Raw genomic sequence first — 19,685 nt, 5'->3', positions numbered from 1 at the left:
AGGTTCCCATGGCAACAGGACGCCTCTCAGGCGTCCTGCTGTCCATGGTGCTGAACAGATCTGTGCTGAAAGCATAGATCTGTTCAGTGTAAGTAAAATACAGTACAGAACAATATATATTGTACTGTACTGTATTATACAGACATCAGACCCACTGGATCTTCAAGAACCAAGTGGATCTGGGTAAAAAAAAAAGTGAAAAAAAGTGAAAAAAAAGTAAAAATCAAAAAACACATTTATCACTGATTAAAAATTAAAAAAATAACATTCCCTACACATGTTTGGTATCGCCGCGTCCGTAACGACCTGATCTATAAAACGGTCATGTTACTTTACCCGAACGGTGAACGCCATAAAAATAAAAAATAAAAAACTATGATGAAATTGAAATTTTGCTCACCTTACTTCCCAAAAAAAGGTAATAAAAGTGATCAAAAAAGTCGCATGTACGCCAAAATTGTAGCAATCAAACCGTCATCTCATCCCGCAAAAAATGAGACCCTACTTAAGATAATCACCCAAAAACTGAAAAAACTATGGCTCTTAGACTATGGAGACACTAAAACATAATTTTTTTTGTTTCAAAAATGAAATCATTGTGTAAAACTTACATAAATAAAAAAAAAGTATACATATTAGGTATTGCCGCGTCCGTATCGACCGACTCTATAAAAATATCACATGACCTAACCTCTCAGGTGACCACCGTAAAAAAAAAAAAAAAAATACTGTGTAAAAAAAGCAATTTTTTGTCATCTTACATCACAAAAAGTGTAATAGCAAGCGATCAAAAAGTCATATGCACCCCAAAATAGTGCCAATCAAACCGTCATCTCCTCCCGCAAAAAATGAGACCCTACTTAAGATAATCGCCCAAAAACTGAAAAAACTATGACTCTTAAACTATGGAGACACTAAAACTTTTTTTTGTTTTAAAAATGAAATCATTGGGTAAAACTTACATAAATTAAAAAAATGTAATACATATTAGGTATCGCCGCGTCCGTGACAACCTGCTCTATGAAATTACCACATGATCTAACCTGTCAGATGAATGTTGTAAATAACAAAAAAAAAAAACGGTGCCAAAAAAGCTAATTCTTGTTACCTTGCCGCACAAAAAGTGTAATATAGAGCAACCAAAAATCATATGTACCCTAAACTAGTACCAACAATACTGCCACCCTATCCCGTAGTTTCTAAAATGGGGTCACTTTTCTGGAGTTTCTACTCTAGGGGTGCATCAGGGGGGCTTCAAATGGGACATGGTGTCAAAAAAACAGTCCAGCAAAACCTGCCTTCCAAAAACCGTATGGCATTCCTTTCCTTCTGCGCCCTGCCGTGTGCCCGTACAGCGGTTTACGACCACATATGGGGTGTTTCTGTAAACTACAGAATCAGGGCCATAAATAATGAGTTTTGTTTGGCTGTTAACCCTTGCTTTGTGACTGGAAAAAAAATATTAAAATGGAAAATCTGCCAAAAATGTGAAATTTTGAAATTGTGTCTCTATTTTCCATTAAATCTTGTGCAACACCTAAAGGGTTAACAAAGTTTGTAAAATCAGTTTTGAATACCTTGAGGGGTGTAGTTTCTTAGATGGGGTCACTTTTATGGAGTTTCTACTCTAGGGGTGCATCAGGGGGGCTTCAAATGGGACATGGTGTCAAAAAAACAGTCGGCGCACCTTTCACTCTACGCCCCGCTGTGTGGCCGTACAGTAGTTTACGGCCACATATGGGGTGTTTCTGTGAACAGCAGAGTCAGGGCAATAAAGATACAGTTTTGTTTGGCTGTTAACCCTTGCTTTGTTAGTGAAAAAAATGGGTTAAAATTGAAAATTAGGCAAAAAAATGAAATTCTCAAATTTCATCTCCATTTGCCAATAACTCTTGTGCAACACCTAAAGTGTTAACGACGTATGTAAAATCAGTTTTGAATACCTTGAGGGGTGTAGTTTCTTAGATGGGGTCACTTTTAGTGAGTTTCTCCTCTAGGGGTGCATCAGGGGGCTTCAAATGGGACATGGTGTAAATAAACCAGTCCATAAAAATCAGCCTACCAAAAACCAAACGGCGCACCTTTCACTCTACGCCCCGCTGTGAGGCCGTACAGTAGTTTACGGCCACATATTGGGTGTTTCTGTAAACAGCAGAGTCAGGGCAATAAAGATACAGTCTTGTTTGGCTGTTAACCCTTGCTTTGTTAGTGGAAAAAATGGGTTAAAATGAAAAATTAGACAAAAAAATCAAATTCTCAAATTTCCTCCCCATTTGCCAATAACTCTTGTGCAACACCTAAAGGGTTAACAATGTATGCAAAATCAGTTTTGAATACCTTGAGGGGTGTAGTTTCTTAGATGGGGTCATTTTTGGGTGGTTTCTATTATGTAAGCCTCGCAAAGTGACTTCAAACCTGAACTGGTCCCTAAAAATTGAGTTTTTGTAAATTTCGGAAAAATTTCAAGATTTGCTTCTAAACTTCTAAGCCTTATAACATCCCCAAAAAATAAAATATCATTCCCAAAACAATTCAAGCATGAAGTAGACATATGGGGAATGTAAAGTCATCACAATTTTTTGGGGTATTACTATGTATTACAGAAGTAGAGAAACTGAAACTTTGAAATTTGCAAATTTTTCCAAATTTTTGGTAAATTAGGTATTTTTTTGTGCAAAAAAAATAATTTTTTTGACTTCATTTTACCAGTGTCATGAAGTACAATATGTGACGAAAAAACAATCTCAGAATGGCCTGGATAAGTCAAAGCGTTTTAAAGTTATTAGCACTTAAAGTGACACTGGTCAGATTTCCAAAAAATGGCCTGGTCCTTAAGGTGAAAATGAGCCCGGTCCTTAAGGGGTTAAAAAAAAAGTATTAAAAAAATTGAAAAGACGATAAAATGCACAAATATAATAAAATACAAATAATAGAAAAAAAAGTGCAAAATAAAAATGTTCCCTGTCCCCCAACGGTCTTTTATTACCTCTTGGGGCACAGAAAGTAATAAAACAATTATAAAAAAAAGTAAAAAGGAAAAAGTGTCAGTGTCCTGCGAAGGTTTTTTTATGACCTCTTGGGGGACATATTATGTAGTAGAAAAATATCACAGAAATACGTTTAAAAAAATTATAAAATACATAAAAGAAAAAACACCCACACCAACCAAAACCGTCGCCATTATTGCCCCATTCATATGAAACTATGCATACTAAACAGGGAGCTAATTTTAATAATCTATTTTGGTGCCAGTTTGCATATTTAAAGAATAAGGAGCTTCCCCTAAATAAAACTAAAAAGTATATTAAAAGCCCTATGTGCCACATAACAAAATGTTGCCATAATGATTTTGGTAGTCCAACAAATAAAAAAGTTACAACCGTTTGAACCACTTGCGCTAAATCACAAATAAGTGTCAGGTCTTTAAGGCCTTTTCTGGCTTGGTCATTAAAGGGTTAACCAATAGGTGCTCTCCCTGCTAGTAAGGGAAAGTGCTTGGGCCGGGTTCACATCGGCGTTATTGAATTCCGTTATAGGTTCCGTTATAACAGAGTTATGATGGAATATAAAGGAATTCTAGGACGGAATGCAAAATGGAAGCTTTTAAGAGGCATTCCGTTTTGCTCCGTCCTAATACATGTCAATGGGGGCACATAACGGTTCCGTTTGTTTCCGTTATACATGGCAGAACAAATAGTCCTGTCGACAGAATTAGTGCTGATACAACAGTTACAATCACATAGAAATGCCCAAGTTGTATGCAGTAAGCTCCTATGCTCGCTTCGCTCTAGTGGCTGGTTCAGGAAGCCTGAATTATATCATTTATGGGGTCATTTACTAACAGAAATTCACCTATTTCTGGCACAGATTGCGGCGCAAAAGGTTATTTGCACCGCAATCTGCAACTTTTCCTTGCTCATGCCAGGTCTAAAAAGGTGGGGGAAGGAGGAGGGGGGGGGGGGGGGGGTGAGGTGTATTTATCATTTTCTACGCCTGTTTTAGGTGTCGAAAATTGTCTAAATTTAAGCTAGCAAGGAAACTAGCATAGATTTAGACTGCCAGTGGATGCACTGAAGTTATGTACTTTAGAGGACGGTGCCTCTTCATAACCTCGGCGGATCCACCACCAGCGCACAGGGTTATTAAGACCGGTGCCTAAAATGCCGGCCTTAATGAATGACCCACTATGTATTTAAGCATAAGAGTTGAAACTCAGTGTCAAAAAACAGAGCTCCATCCCTTTTACTGATATAATAATTACTCAAAGAATTTCGCACCTATGGATATCATGCTGTGCCTCACCTGAAAAGCAGTTGTTTGCAGCTTCTGCAATCCATTTTCTAATCTTTCCATTTTCTGAACGAGCTCATTTCTCTTCTTTCCCAGAAGATTCCAGTATAGTTTAATCAGTTCCAGGAAACTCTTTGGTGTCGTGTAGTTATAATGCTTTTCATTCTGCTGGTATTTTACACTGACTTCATTCACACTTGTATGTGCAAATGTTATAAACTGGCTGATGGAATTTTTCACTTGAGCCTGAAATAGCAATGGATGAGGAACATGAACAAATCACCATTCGTATCTGATGAAAAATGCTGCACAGTCCTTGATAGATGTGAGTATGTTACAGAACATCATGCAGAGTCATCTTGTCACCCTTTCACCTGAACGCTATATTCTCTGATGAAGATGCTTCCTAGGACTGGATGCGTGAAGGTATTATGTATAATGCTTGAATCGAACACTGGATATTATCTCCAAAATGTTTGTGGCAAGAATAATCAGAGCCTAAAGGCTATGTCCACATTTGCAAGCAATTTTCTTCCTCCAGTGCCTCTAACTTGAAAAATAATAAATCAGTATAATGCTGTGAAATGCCGTTAGAGGCGAGAGGCCAGAACGCGACCTCTCACTGATACACACTGCAAGTTTAATGCGTTCAACTCGCTCGTGTATGTCTAGCCTTAGATGAAATGTAACTGATATACTGTAAATCTTATATTGTACGATTTGTTTTTCATTTTTTCAGAATTTTCAGAATAAGCTTCTGTGTGTGTACATGAGGAACAACACTATTTCTGTCCATTATATGACATGCATCTTCCATTTTTAGCAGTTTTCCTCTCCAAAATCTCTATTTATAATTCTCAGTTTTCTGTGAGCTGTTGGGTGGAGCTGGTTTAATGTCTACCCATACACAGGATGTGGAGGAACAGGAGATTCTGTTCCCTAATTATCTGTAGCTCAACCACAGCAGTAATGGCAGGCAATATACAGCAATACTGGGCAGTTTGGTTGTAAATACAGCAGTGAATTTAGTCAGTAAGTCACTCACAAAGCAACAGCATTCTCTGTGTCTATCTCTCTCTGCCTATTTCCAGCAGCCCCTTCCTTATCTTCCTCCCCCTCCCTTCTCCATAATCTTCTATGTATCCTGAACCTTCAGTGAGCAGGCAGTCCATCTAGACTGAAGACAGATTTGAGCAGTGAACTGAGTTAGTAAATAGACAGTGCAGGAGAGAAGCCTGGTAAGATATATTATTATTATTATTTATTATTAAAGCGCCATTCATTCCATGGTGCTGTACATATGAAAAGGGGTATACATACATAATACAGACAATTGCACTAAGCATGAACAAGACAAGTTACAAACTGGTACAGAAGGAGAGTTACAAAGTTTCTTATAGTCACTTGTACTATTCATTTATGAAAAAAATGAAACAGTTAATATTTAAGAGAGGAGATCCAGGACAATTCAAAGGTGTGGTATAACTTTGTATTTTTAAAAGAGTTAAGAGTTTATCTTAACCCCCCATTTAATTGGCTTTATTTTTATCATTATTATTATTATTTTATTATGATGTTCTAGGGGTCGAGTGGGCTTAGAAGAATGGTGATATAAGCAGACTTTTTTTTTATAATAGAGAACAACCCATTTAATAATAAAACCTTGGCTTTACTAACATTAAGGACATTCCCTACATTTTAACCATCATACCCCAGAGAACACTAGAGATCTTTGAGGTGAGGAGTGTATTTAATTCTTGTCTACTATTTTACCACGTGTATATGTCTATGGATTTGGCCACCACCCTTTTCTGCTTTTTCATTTTGCACGTAAATTCTGTTTGCCTGCATGAAGCTTGACTACTTCCTACTTGTTTTCCGAATGACGGATCCCTTGTAAGTCGCCTGCGTTCTGTAGTCATCATTCAAGGTTGCTCCCCTGCTTTGCATAGCAAATGTATTTTCACAGTTGTCACAATGATGGACAGCAAAAGAATGATTGCAACAACCGTCTCTGCTTGTTATTACATACAATAGCGCAGTAGGAACCATGATCTGTGGGAGAGACAAATGATGTCCCACTCTGGAACATATTAAGTTTGTCTCCAAGACACACATGGCTTCACTAGGGTGTGCTACCTCATTCATAATAGATGCTAATCTTTTCAGGGCTGAATGATGACAACACTTCCTGCCCTTCACGGAATTACAGCTAGGTTTTATCAAAGGACTCAAACAGCCTGCTAATTAGACTAATTCCTTTTGTCATGAATTATTTATTTCCATTGGTAACTGATCACTGTGACATTCATGGGTAATGCTCAACTCGGTTCCTCCAATGTTAAAAAGCTAAAAGCGTAATTTGTGGGGAAAAAAAGTGATTGCTTCAGGTTGTTGATTACTTGAAAAAATACTTTAGGTTATAAAATAATAATAATAAAAAATAAAATCATAGTAGCAATTATTATAAAAACATAGTTAATAAAATAATAACTAATAGTAATAATAAAAAATACTAGTTAATAATATAATAGTTATTATTACTACAGTAATATTAACCTTTAATTATATAGCATCAACATAACCTGCAATAAATAATAAAACAATTATCTAGAGATTACAATCTAAATTATTGCTACACTTTGTTTTGTTATTGCTACTATGTATTTTTTAAAGCACATCTACTATTTTGCAGAACTATACACATGTGACATGTCAGTCTCCAGCTGGGTTCTCACCCATCCCAAAAAAAAGATGAAGCCCCATTCTCTGCGTGGTCACTCTCCACTGAAATGAATGGGAGTTATGGAAAACTCTAAGGGGGTCATTTATTAAGACCGGTTAATAACCCCTAGAGCTGGCGGAGGATCCGCCGGAAAAATATGAAGAGGCGTCGGCCTCTACATAACTTCAGCATGTCCAGTCTAAGGGTCCATTCACACGTCCGTAGGTGTTTTGCGGATCCGCAAAACACAGACACCAGTAATGTGCATTCCGCATGACTGCATATCGCCAGCACTATTATATAAAATAGGACATGTTCTATTTTTTTGGGGAAGGGAATTGTGGATTCGGAAATGCGGATGCGGACAGCACATAGTGTGCTGTCTGCATCCGTTCCGGCCCCATTGAAAATGAATGGGTCCACACCCGTTCCGCAAAATTGCGGAACGGATCCGGGCACATTCTACGGATGTCTGAATGGACCCTAAATGTAAGACAGCTTCCTTGCTTGCATACATTTAGGGCTCATTCACACGACCGTATATTTCTTCAGTTTCTGTTCATTTCAATGCAAAAAAAAAAGGAAGGTACTTTGTGTGCATTCCGTTTCGTATTTCCATTCCGCAACATTTTGAGTCTTGTCCTATTAGGGCTTGTTCACACGACCGTATGTGTTTTGCGGTCCGTTTTTCACAGATCCGATGTTCTGTTTTTTGCATCTGTAGTGTTTCCGTTTCCGTTTTTCCGCAAAAAAATCTCCGTTTGGTTTCCGTATCCGATCAGTTTTTTGCGAATCGCAAACAGAAACAGAACATTTGTAATCATTACTGTAATGTACTGTAATGTTTGTAAACAGTAAACACATGGGCAAAGTGGGCATGGATCCGCAAAATATGGATGTGTTCCGTATTTTTTGCGGACCCATTGACTTGAAAGGAGACACGGAACGTGATTTGAGGACAATAATACGACAAGACTCAAAATGTTGCTGAATGGAAATACGGAAATGGAAGGCACACGGAGTACCTTCTGTTTTTTTTGCGGACCCATTGAAATGAATGGTTCCGCATACAGCCGCAAAAAAAAAAATTGAATGGAAACGTAAAAAATATACGGTCCTGTGAATGAACCCTTATTGTCCGCAAATCACGTTCCGTGGCTTCATTCAAGTCAGTGGGTCCGCAAAAAATACGGAATGCATACGGAACAAATCCGCATGTCATCCGTATTTTGCGGATCCATGCCCACTTTGCCCATGTGTTTACTGCTTACAAACATTACAGTACATTACAGTAATGATTACAAATTTTCTGTTTCCGATCAGCAAAATCGGATCGGCTACAGAAAGCAAACAGAGATTTTTTGTGGGAATACGGAACAGAAATGGAAACACTATGGATATAAAAAAACGGAACAACGGATCCGCGAAAAACGGACCGCATAACACATACGGTCGTGTGAACAAGCCCTTAGGCAATTTTCTAGGCCTTACGCTGGGTTCACACCTGAGCGTTCTGAAAGGAGCGCTCTGTATGCGCGATTGTACGGGCGTTTACAAGCGCGCATACAGAGACAAGTGAACACACATTATCGCGCGTTCCCGAAAGTCTATGTACGGGAACGCGCGACAAATGCCCAAAAAAACGCTCATGTACTTGTTTGAGCGTCGGGCGTTTTACAGCGCGATCGTACGCGCTGTAAAACGCCCAGGTGAGAACCATTCCCATAGGGAAGCATTGGTTGCTCCTTGTTGAGCGTTTTACAGCACGTAGGAACGCGCTGTAAAACGCTCAGGTCTGAACTGAGGGTTAGGCCTCCTGCACATGAACGTAGGCGTCCCGTTGCCGTACTGCGGACCGCATATGCGGATCCGCAATACACGGGCATTGTTCTGTGTGCATTCCGCATCACGGATGCGGACCTATTGACTTGAATGGGTCCGCAAATCCGGAGATGCTGAACGGTGCGGAAGTGCTTCTGTGGGGTTCCTTTCCGCACTTCCGTCCCGCAAAAAGATAAAACTTGCTCTATCTTTTTGCAGAACGGACGGATGCCGACCCATTCAATTTGAATGGGTCTGGATCCGTCCGGCCGCCGCAAATTGCGGTCCCCAATGCACGGAACGGAACAAATACGTTCGTGTGCAGGAGGTCTAAAACAGGTGTAGAAAATAATGAATGAGACTGGCCTGTCCCTGTCCATTTTTTTAGACCTGGCGTGAGCGGGGGGAAAAGTCGCAAATTGCGGCTCAAATAACCTTTGCACCACAATCTGTGCCAGAAACAGGGCTAATATAGGCATATTTCTGGATAATAAATGACCCCCTAAATCTATATATGAGAACACACATATGTAGGCCTCACACAGACTTCTAGGGAAGAATACCTCTGTGATATTTGCATTTAATAAAGCCTCAGTGATGTCACATGGCATAGACATAGCTCAGTTCCATTCAAGAGAATGGGGCTGAGCTGTAATGCCAAGCACAGCCGCTATCCAATGATTGGTAAGCTGTGACGAGGCCGTGGTGCTCTCTGGCCTCTTCAAACAGCTGATTGGTAGGTGTGCTGGGAATCAGATCCCCACCAATCAAAATGCCCCCTTAAACAGTGACAGGTATTAAAATCCATATGGCTGCAAAGTTTGCACGCCCCTGAGGTACTTGGCCGCAGGCAGGCGCATCCCAAGCACAGTATACCAGCTCCGTGTGGTCATACCCTAAGGTCAGTTCATTAGAAACACAGTGGGTCCAGGTGTTTCAGCCATATGAAATCTTATGCAGGAATGTTAAAAAGACCAATAATGTACACGATATACAGCATGCATTAGCCTGTGCTCATTCACCACTACTCAATATTCCCAACATAACAAAACATTTCTAAATAAAAATATAAAAAAGTTTAATAAAACTCTACCAGGCAAAGCCAGGCAAGAGGGAGTGCAGAAACTTCAGTGAAGAAATAAGTGCACTTTATATTTAGGAAATGTTTGCAATTATTGTAAATATATTTTGCAGTAGGGGGGTTCACAAAAAATAGGAATCAAAGGTATATATTATACCAGCATGGTGTATGTTAAACCCCAGGCAGCCTGCAACTTGGAAAGAATACCCAGGAGGCTTCTGTTCAGATTTGACTCCTAAATAACCATATAAAAGCCTGAAAGAACTCAACACAAACAACGCATTCAGCTGCGGTAGAAGTTATTCCTAAAGTAGGACATAATTGATGCCATTATTCAAAAGTAATTGGGAAAAAAACTAAATGTGCCAGTCAACAGCAAAGAGGCGATAAAATATTAATACAATGCAAATATATTTTTTAATACATTTTTATAACATAGTCCTGGTGCGTTTATTGGTATAGACAATTTTGAATTCATTTAAGCAGATGTTCTTCTAAGGGAAATTGCACGAACAGTTTACATTTAAAATGAACCCCCTCCTTATTCCGCAGCTGTTAAACACTGGGTTGTGAATGATTTATTTCATAGACATAGCGATAAGTGGGTGAAAACCCGAAAAAGACATAAGAGAATCAATCTATTTAAAAAAAATCAATTATTTAGCTTGTTGTAAAGAAGAGGTGCAATTAATGAATCACTTGTAATCATGTCATCAACAGTCCATCTTTTTTTCAGGCTTATATATTCTACATATGTAAATTGGATTTACATAAAAGATAAGAGCAGGAAGCCCATGTCCGGAAGAAAACCTCCAATAATTAAAGACAATGGTTCCTATAAGCATTTATAATTATTTGATTAATTAGTTATTAAAAGGGTATTCCGGTGTCATGATACTGATGACCTATCCTCAGGATAGATCGTCAATATCAGATTGGTGGGGGTCCGACTCCTGGCACCCCCACTGATCAGCTGTTTGAAGGGGCTGCAGCACTTGTGTGAGTTCTGCATCCTCTTCAATGCTTCAGGCTACTTTCACACTCGCGTTTTGTGCGGATCCGTCATTGACGGATCCGTTCAGAAAATACACCCGTCTGCTTCCGTTTAGAACGGATCCGTTTGAATTATCTTTAACATAGCCAAGACGGATCCGTCTTAAACACCATTGAAGGTCAATGGAGGACGGATCCGTTTTCTATTGGGCCAGGTTGTATCAGTGAAAACGGATCCGTCCCCATTGACTTACATTGTGGGTCAGAACGGATCCGTTTGGCTCAGTTTCGTCAGACGGACACGTAAACGCTGCAAGCAGCATTTTAATGTCCGTCTCCAAAGCAGAATGGAGACGGAACGGAGGCAAACTGATGCATTCTGAGCGGATCCTTTTCCATTCAGAATGCATTAGAATGCAAACTGATCAGTTTTGGACCGCTTGCGAGAGCCCTGAACGGATCTCACGAATGGAAAGCCAAAACGCCAGTGTGAAAGTAGACTCACCTGTACGCCGCCTACATTGTAGCAGTGGTGCAATCTAATTACATATGTTCATCATATTCACTTGAATGGGATTCTGCTCTTATTGTCTTCAATGGGAGCACCTCTGCAGTGATCAACTCAGTCCACTACAGTAGACAGCACTGTCTGCTTCCAGAACCAAAGCTATAGCCAAACAGCTGATTGGCGGAGTTGAGGAGTGTATCCTGAGGACAGGTCATCACTTAATAAAAGGTGGACAACCCCTTTATCACTTTGTGGGTGTAAGGCCCCTTTCACACGAGCGAGTTTTCCGCGCGGATGCGTTGCGGGAGGTGAACACACAGCATCCGCACGGAATCCTGACCCATTCATTTCTATGGGGCTGTTCACATGAGCGGTGATTTTCAAGCATCACTTGTGCGTTGCGTGAAAATCGCAGCATGCTCCTCTTTGTGCGTTTTTCACATAACGCAAGCCCCATAGAAATGAATGGGGTTGCGTGAAAATCGCAAGCATCCGCAAGCAAGTGCGGATGCGGTGCGATTTTCACGCATGGTTGCTAGGAGACGATCGGGATGGAGACCCGATCATTATTATTTTCCCTTATAACATGGTTATAAGGGAAAATAATAGCATTCTGAATACAGAATGCATAGTAAAACAGCGCTGGAGGGGTTAAAAAAAATAAATAAATCATTTAACTCACCTTAATCCACTTGTTCGCGATGCCGGCATCTCCTTCTGTCCCCTTTACTGAATAGGACCTGTGGTGAGCATTAATTATAGGTCAAGGACCTTTGATGACGTCACTCCGGTCATCACATGGTACGTCACATGATCTTTTACCATGGTGAATCACCATGGTAAAAGATCATGTGACGTACCATGTGATGACCGGAATGACGTCACCACAGGTCCTGTTGCTGCACAGAGATCAGATGAAGCCAGAAGGAGATGCCGGGCCGTGAACAAGTGGACTAAGGTGAGTTTTCCTGCAACGCCTGTGTGAAAGAGGCCTAATATTTAGTACTTGTATAGAGCCAACATTATGTAATGATAACTATATATGTATCTAAGTCTTATTTTTTGGGAAAGGTGAAATATACCTTGGGACTTGTGCTTCTGATCTTTGAGGACCCTAGAAATGCTCCTGGCTAGCAGTACTATGCATACATCAACTATGGCCGGTACTACTGTGCAATTGTATGGACACTCTGGCAGTTCTTTTATGGGCACTATGGTGTGCATCACTGAATGGGCACTACTTTGTAAGGTATTATGTAGCATAATGGCTGGTATTTTATTGTTATTTTGTTGTACTTTTTTATGGTTACTGTATTGCTCTATTAGAAAAAAAACATTATTTCTTCCATAGATGAAACAGGTCCTAGAGAAGCTTAAAATGGAAATTATAATGTGCTATCCTGGCCATAATGTCTACCGGAGATATTTGCCACCATTTCAAAAGTTTAAGAACATAATTAAAACAAAAATGATAGCTATAAAATATACTTACATCAATTCCATCCAACTTCTGGATGAAACTGCTGCTGACAGACTGCAAGGCAGCCGGAGGCCAGGAATGGAACCAGTCTATGGCAGTGCAGTTCACCAAGGCAGGAAATTTTCTTGCTCTGGCCCTTAATGTGAATCCCACAGGTGAAAAGCATAGCACCACCTGCGATACATAAAAATACAACACTTAACCATAAGACACCACAGAGAAAATACCAGTCTCAATATAATAAACCGTGTGCAGTATTGATCTTAGAGTGCTGTCCACTTTAAAAGACAATACTGCCAAAATTAAATTATGTTTTTTCTATAGTAGAAGTGAGAGGTTTGGCTTTACTTTGGGTTAGTATAATAACATAACACATTATGATAGGGTTGTCACAATACCAAAATTTTGATTCCATTTTTATACCATAAAAACTTATTGCTATACTCGATACCATGCGAAAAAAAGCTGCATACATTCCGCATGTTTATGGAACGTCAGGCCCATAATAAAACAATCCTATCCTGTTTATTTTTGGGGGGCAAACATATGTTTTTTTTTGTTACTCCGTTCGCCGCATAGGAGATAGTTTTACATTTTTTTAATAGTTTGGCAATACATAATTTATTTTTTATTGTTTATATATTTTATATGTAAAATTGGGAAAGGAGGTGATTTAAATAATATTTTGGTGTGTTTTTACACTTTTTTTTTTACTTTTTATTTTATAACTATAGAACCCTTGTCATATTCACCCTAATGGAGATCTATTAGGGTGAATAGCACTTTACACTGTCCCTGCTGCCCTGTGCTTTGTGTACACAGCAGCAGGGAGCTTACCATGGCAGCCAAGGCTTCAGTAGCGTCCTGGCTGCCATGGTAACCAATCAGAGCCCCGCAATTTCACTGCTAGGGCTCCGATCGGAAGCTGCCACTGCCACCAATGAAATTTCTGAGGAGGAAGGGAGGGGGCCCTGTGGTCACTGCCACCAATGAATATAATACTGGGGGAGAGTACTGCGCAATCAATGAATATAATAAACCCGTTAATACAAATGTAAGCGGCGGGTGCCAGCAGTATCACACATCCAGGATCCGGCCCCAATGAATTAACCCCTCAATGCTATCTTCTCATTGGTGGCACAGTGGCCACAGTCCCTCCCCTCCTCCTCAGTACTATATTCTCATTGGTGGCCAGCAGCAGCCAAGTCACAGTTGGGAGGGAGGGACTCTCTCCTTCTCCACTATGTCGGCTGAGCAGAACATGGTGTGCGCCCAGGGTGGCACATGCCATGTTCTCTAAGTGATACTCGGCTGTGCAGTAGTGCATCCTAGTATTGGAAAATAGCAAATCCCGGTATAGGATCAATCCGGGTGTAAAAGTATTAATTAGGTATCAAAAGTTTGATACCCGAACCCTACATTATGACTAGGGATGAGCGAACTTGTGTTTTACAAGTTCTGGGTTCGGGTTCATGTTTTATTACAATTCCGATATGGATTCCGTTACCACGGGCCATAACAGAATTCTATGACGGAATGCCTTTAAGAGGCATTCCGTTTTGCATTCCGTCATAATAGAAGTCTATGAGCCGCATAACGGATCTGTCTGGTTTCCATTATGCAGGAGAGGACTCGTTATGCTGCCAATAGACTTCTATTATGACGGAATGCAAAACAGAATGCCTCTTAAAGGCATTCCATTATGCATTCCGTCATAGAATTCCGTTATGGCCCGTGGTAACGGAATCCATATCGGAATTGTAATAAAACCTGAACACTGAACTCGAACTTGTAAAACATATAAGGGCTTGTTTTTTGCGGGACAAGTTGTACTTTCTAATGCCATCATTTAATATGGCATACAATGTAGTGGAATTGGAAAAAAAATGCAAAACCTGTAAAACTCCATAGTTTTACAGGTTTTGTCCCTACGGCGTTCCTTTTGTGGCAAAACTGACCTGTGCCCTTCATTCTCTGGGTCAGTATAATTACAATGATACCACATCTGTATAGGTTTACTTTGACAAAAAATTATTTTTTTTATATCACCATTTTCTGACCCCCCATAACTTTTTTATAGTTAAGTCTACTGAGCTCTGTAGGGGCTCATAGTTTGCGGGACAATCTGTAGTTTTTATTTATACCATTTTGGAGTGTGTGTGACTTTTGGATCATTTTTATAAAAAAAAATTGGGTAAGAGAAGCTATGAAAAAATGGTGTATCGGCCATTTTATTACTTTTTTCGTTACACCATTTGCCATATTGGAAAAATATTTTAATATTTTAATAGTAAGAATATTTTTAGATGCGGTGATGTCCATGATATTTAAATTTTTTATTATTTATGGTTTTTTTATTCTAATGAAAAGGGGGTGATTTAAATGTTTATATTTTTTATATCTTTTTGCACTTTTCTTTTTACTTTTTTATGTTTTTGTAGCCACTCTAGGAGGCTACAATGTCCACTACTTTGTTTTCTGAGACTTTTATACTGATGACCTATCCTGTTGGACCCCAACCAATCAATTACTGAGGACCTTTCCAGGGCATAGGTCATCAGTATTAAAGTCTCGGAACACCCCTTTAAACCTATTGTGCATGCAGCCTAACTTTTTTTTAATTTATGATGAAGACATTTTAAAATATAACATTGGCGAAATCCTTAACATGGAACCACCACTTGTCAAAACTCAGGGGTTGTGATGCTTGGTGCAATGCCAAAACTACTGCACAACTTAAAATCTCCTTCACATCAAATCTAGTTGTGTCTCAGGATACACTTGTCAGCAGGTGGGGGACTGGCTGATCAAAATTACTCCAAACCACGTGACCCTGGAAAATGTGTGGCTATATGTGCTGCATTACAGATTAAATCAGATTTTTCTTGCACTGTTGCCCATTTAAAAACACACACAATTGCCTGTACCCCTAAAGACACCAGGGATCTGACGAAACATGTCAGGGGACAGAGAGTGAATGTGTATGTGTTTTTAAGTGGGCAATAGTGCAAGACAAATCTGATAGAATCTGTAATGAAATATTGAAGTATTTGGTGAAAGTGGGAGTGCACACCATTTCAATCTTCTGTAGCTAGGTGGGATTAATGATCAGCAGCAGTCTAATGTTAGTTTGCTCAGACACTTTTAAACTCATTTCTTATTATTTATATTTTTGAATACTGAAATAAAAGTTGAGTTTTAAAATGCAAAGATGGCAAATGGAAAAAGTGGCATTTAATAGCCAGATGGCTAATAGAAATGGCTGACCAGAAGACTCTGCTCCATGAATCCAAAATTGTTAATATAGTTTAGAGTTGAGTGAACTGATTCTACTGATTCAGAGTTTGTCTCGAATCTCGCAAAAAATTGGAATTCTAACGAACCTGGATTTTTACTGATTAATTTCAGGTGAATCAGAGAGAGAGAGAAATACAGAAAGAGATGTCAGCGAAGCACTGGCTCAGAGCCAACTAGGATAGTAATTTTGTATAATTTTTTTTCCAAAGGAGCATTGCCTGAGGAATTAGTCTACATACACCACTGGGATGGTGCCAATCTGGGATCCAAGCTGGGATAAGGATGGAAAGACTTGTCCCCTTGACTATAATTTGTTGCCCCATGTGATCTTAGGGTGGGTTCACATCAGGTTGTTCTTTTCATTGTTCTACTTTGTTATAGGAGTAGGACAACAAAAAGAACAGAAGTACCAGATCATAACAGCAAAACGGTGCAGGACGGACAAACCCCACGGACTACAATAGTGTCCTTCAGATTGCTGTTAGGAAGTCTTGTGCTTTAGCAGACAATTAATGCACTCTTTTATCCTGTATTTTTTATGGACTTTGCAATGTCGATGTGAACATAATTTTAGACTAGCTGACTAGTTTACTTAGATCATTAGCTTGTTTTTTTGCTATAACAAGCACGTGAGACAACATTGCCAGCTTCTATGTGTGAAGACGGAGTGTAAATGTTATTAAGACGATGATGGCAGCTCCACTTTGTATTCTGTTCATGTCTGTTAAGTTATTTAAACTCATAAACACTTTTACAATTTGACAGCGATAATATATTACACACAGACTGCCCAGAAGAGGATGTGCCTACTTCTAAAAAGCTATGAAAAGACCTCAATAATTCATTTTTCTGTATGTGATCAGTGGACTCTGTGAGCTGCACTTAAAAGCAACCACGAGATAAAAACGCTGAAGACAAGACTTGGGGAGGCTATTATGCTTTCGTCCCCTCCCCCAGATTTCACATACTTTCATGGCTCCATGTGAACTCTGCACAGTGGGAATAGTTCAAACTTCAATCCACAACTTGATCAATGGAAAACATAGTGCTAATAGGTGCCCAAGCCACAAAAATAGGGTGCCTTGATTCTATTTTTCAGGTCTCTTTCATTACAAAAGTGCAGACTGTGAAAAGAAGATAACCGGGCACTACAGATAATAAACTACTATATGCTTTGAAATAGCTGTAAGCAATTTTGGCTTAATGGAGATGGAGAACTACAAGTTCCAGTAGAGTTAGCAAAGTAGACTTGTAGAGAATTTAACTGCTTCTATTCTATAGTGTATAGTGAGGTATTTTATTGTTTGCGTTTACTTTAAATGGAAGGTGAAGAAGCAGTGCAACATAATGAAGGATTTTCTAAAAGCACATTCAACATCACAGAAAGATTTTCCATACAACCCCTTCCCCCCCAGCAAAGATGAGTATGTCAGGTTTACTTGGTTTGGTTTTAGGTCAACTTATACCACTATTCTCCAATATAATAGCAGTAATATCACCAATTTGTGCCCAAATAATACTACTGTTGGGGGAACCCGGTGGCTCAGTGGTTAGCACTGGTGCCTTGCAGCGCTGAAGTCCTAGGCTTCAGTCCAACCAAGGACAACATCTGCATGGAGTTTGTATGTCCTCCCTGTGTTTGCGTGGATTTCCTCCCACACTCTAAAGACATACTGATAGAAAACTTAGATTGTGAGCCCCAGTGAGGATAGCAAGTGATGATAATGTCTGTGAAGCGCTGAGGAATATGTCAACGCTATGTGAATAAAATAAATAATACTGTTGATCCTTAGCTTATACAATGTCCTTGTGAATCTCATCTATGTATTTTAAAAATACATAGATGAATTTTTAAAATACATAGATGAGATTCACAAGGACATTGTATTTATTTTTAATGGTCAATAAAAAAAGTTCACTCATCCATCATATTGGAGCTCTGCTGATTTGTTGTGCCTAAAGTAATAGATTCCTCTACAAGCTGTCACAGATGAGGTAAAGGAGTAAACACCACACCGACAACCAGGGTGGGAAGGGAAAAGCCACTAGGCCTCAACGCCTGGGAAAGGAAAGGGTCACCACCTAAAGAACCCTACTCCTGGCCCTGACTCATAACCGTATGGGCACCCCTTGAAGGTAGAAATGCCCATACACAGGAACCTGGAAGCCCTGGAGACCCTGAGGAGCCCTAAAGATATTGGCAGGGCTGAGACAACCCGTTCCTTCCAAGAGGAAGGAACAAACGTCTCCCTGAGACCTAGTAACCACAACCAAGGGGAAAAGACAAAATACAAACAAGCGAGACACTTAGCTTCTGTTGTAGAAGGATGAGCAGGATCTCAAGGAGAACCACACTCCAGCTCTTTCCAAAACCAAATGAAGCAATCTACCGCATAGTCAGAAGGGTGGGGTTAGACTATAAAGGGTAGAAGTGATGACCACTGAGCAACAGCTGAGACAAGGGAAGTGGTCATTAACCCTATCAACACTGAATCAAGAGAAATCAAGGAGGCTGTTAGATTTCTCCACGCTCAGCCAGTCTCCTTGATCTCCGGACATCAGTCACCTGAGGGACCGTGACACAAGCTGAAAGATGATTGGCATCCCTTGTGGCCTCTTATTCATTTGTTTAGAGATAGACCCATTTGCTCCTAAGTAAAAGAAACAGCTGAGAGTTTATTAACTTTTCCCACACCTTGGCATAAATCAATAATACAAGCAACCACAAGAAACTTTGCAATATGTCTTATCAGTGAGAAATGTCTAGTTCTCATGTTATCAGCTGCTTACCCCCCTTCCTTACTAATTGCTTTTCACTTTGAAAAATGCCTTAATCTAGTCCAAGAAAGACCATCTCTACAGGAGGCTTACATTACACATGTCAACACAAGTCTATGGAGAGGGAAAGGGGGAGGAGTGAGCAGGAGCACACACAGACCAGCAGACTGCTGAAGCTACATGGACTGAGATATAAACCTCCTTGTGTTGTATTCACAACCCTACAGTTTAGTACCTTCTGTAAGGTCCTCCATGATACTGGGGCTGCTTCGGAGTGCATAAGAGAAGGTTAGGAAGCCGATTCTCCTCTACTATGCCATCTGCTATCTACTCCTCTGCAGTAGATGGCAGAGGAAAGCTGCTAAAAAATGTCAAATACAAGAGATATAATGACCAGAAACAGTGTTATTCCTTTTGTACACACTGTACTATTGAAAAATGCAAAGTTTGTTGAAAAGTTAGTGATGCTTTAAGGGAGGATTGACACAGATTTTTAGAGGTGTTTTTCAACACTTTTACATTTAATGTTATTGGTGCAGTATTTGCAGATAAAAAGGGACACTTCAGATGTTAGATCAGAATGTATGGGTACGACGCTAGTATGACTGCACTGTTTAGTCGGTCTGCATTGTTAACAGCCATGCAATATAGAAGGTGCCGTACAGCCATTAACAACGCAGGCCAGATAAACAGTGTGGTCATTCATTACATT

The 19,685-nt window shown here is 39.7% G+C and overlaps 1 protein-coding gene across 1 annotated transcript in view; it reads right to left on the bottom strand.

Moving 5' to 3' along the window:
- The window catches only part of LOC121008813 (dynein heavy chain 11, axonemal-like), a 489,011-nt gene that overhangs the window by 219,128 nt on the left and 250,198 nt on the right, over nucleotides 1–19,685 (bottom strand). Inside the window, exons 55-56 of the mRNA XM_040441508.1 lie at nucleotides 12,911–13,072; nucleotides 4,303–4,536 (exon numbers count right to left, since the gene is read on the bottom strand). Of these exons, the coding sequence (XP_040297442.1) occupies nucleotides 4,303–4,536; nucleotides 12,911–13,072 (396 nt within the window). The remainder of the gene's footprint in view (nucleotides 1–4,302; nucleotides 4,537–12,910; nucleotides 13,073–19,685) is intronic.

The sequence above is a fragment of the Bufo bufo genome, chromosome 7 (assembly GCF_905171765.1).
Source record: "Bufo bufo chromosome 7, aBufBuf1.1, whole genome shotgun sequence".
Lineage (NCBI taxonomy): Eukaryota > Metazoa > Chordata > Amphibia > Anura > Bufonidae > Bufo > Bufo bufo.
The sequence above is the reverse complement of the archived record's forward strand: the minus strand, read 5'-3'. Positions and strand labels throughout refer to the sequence as shown.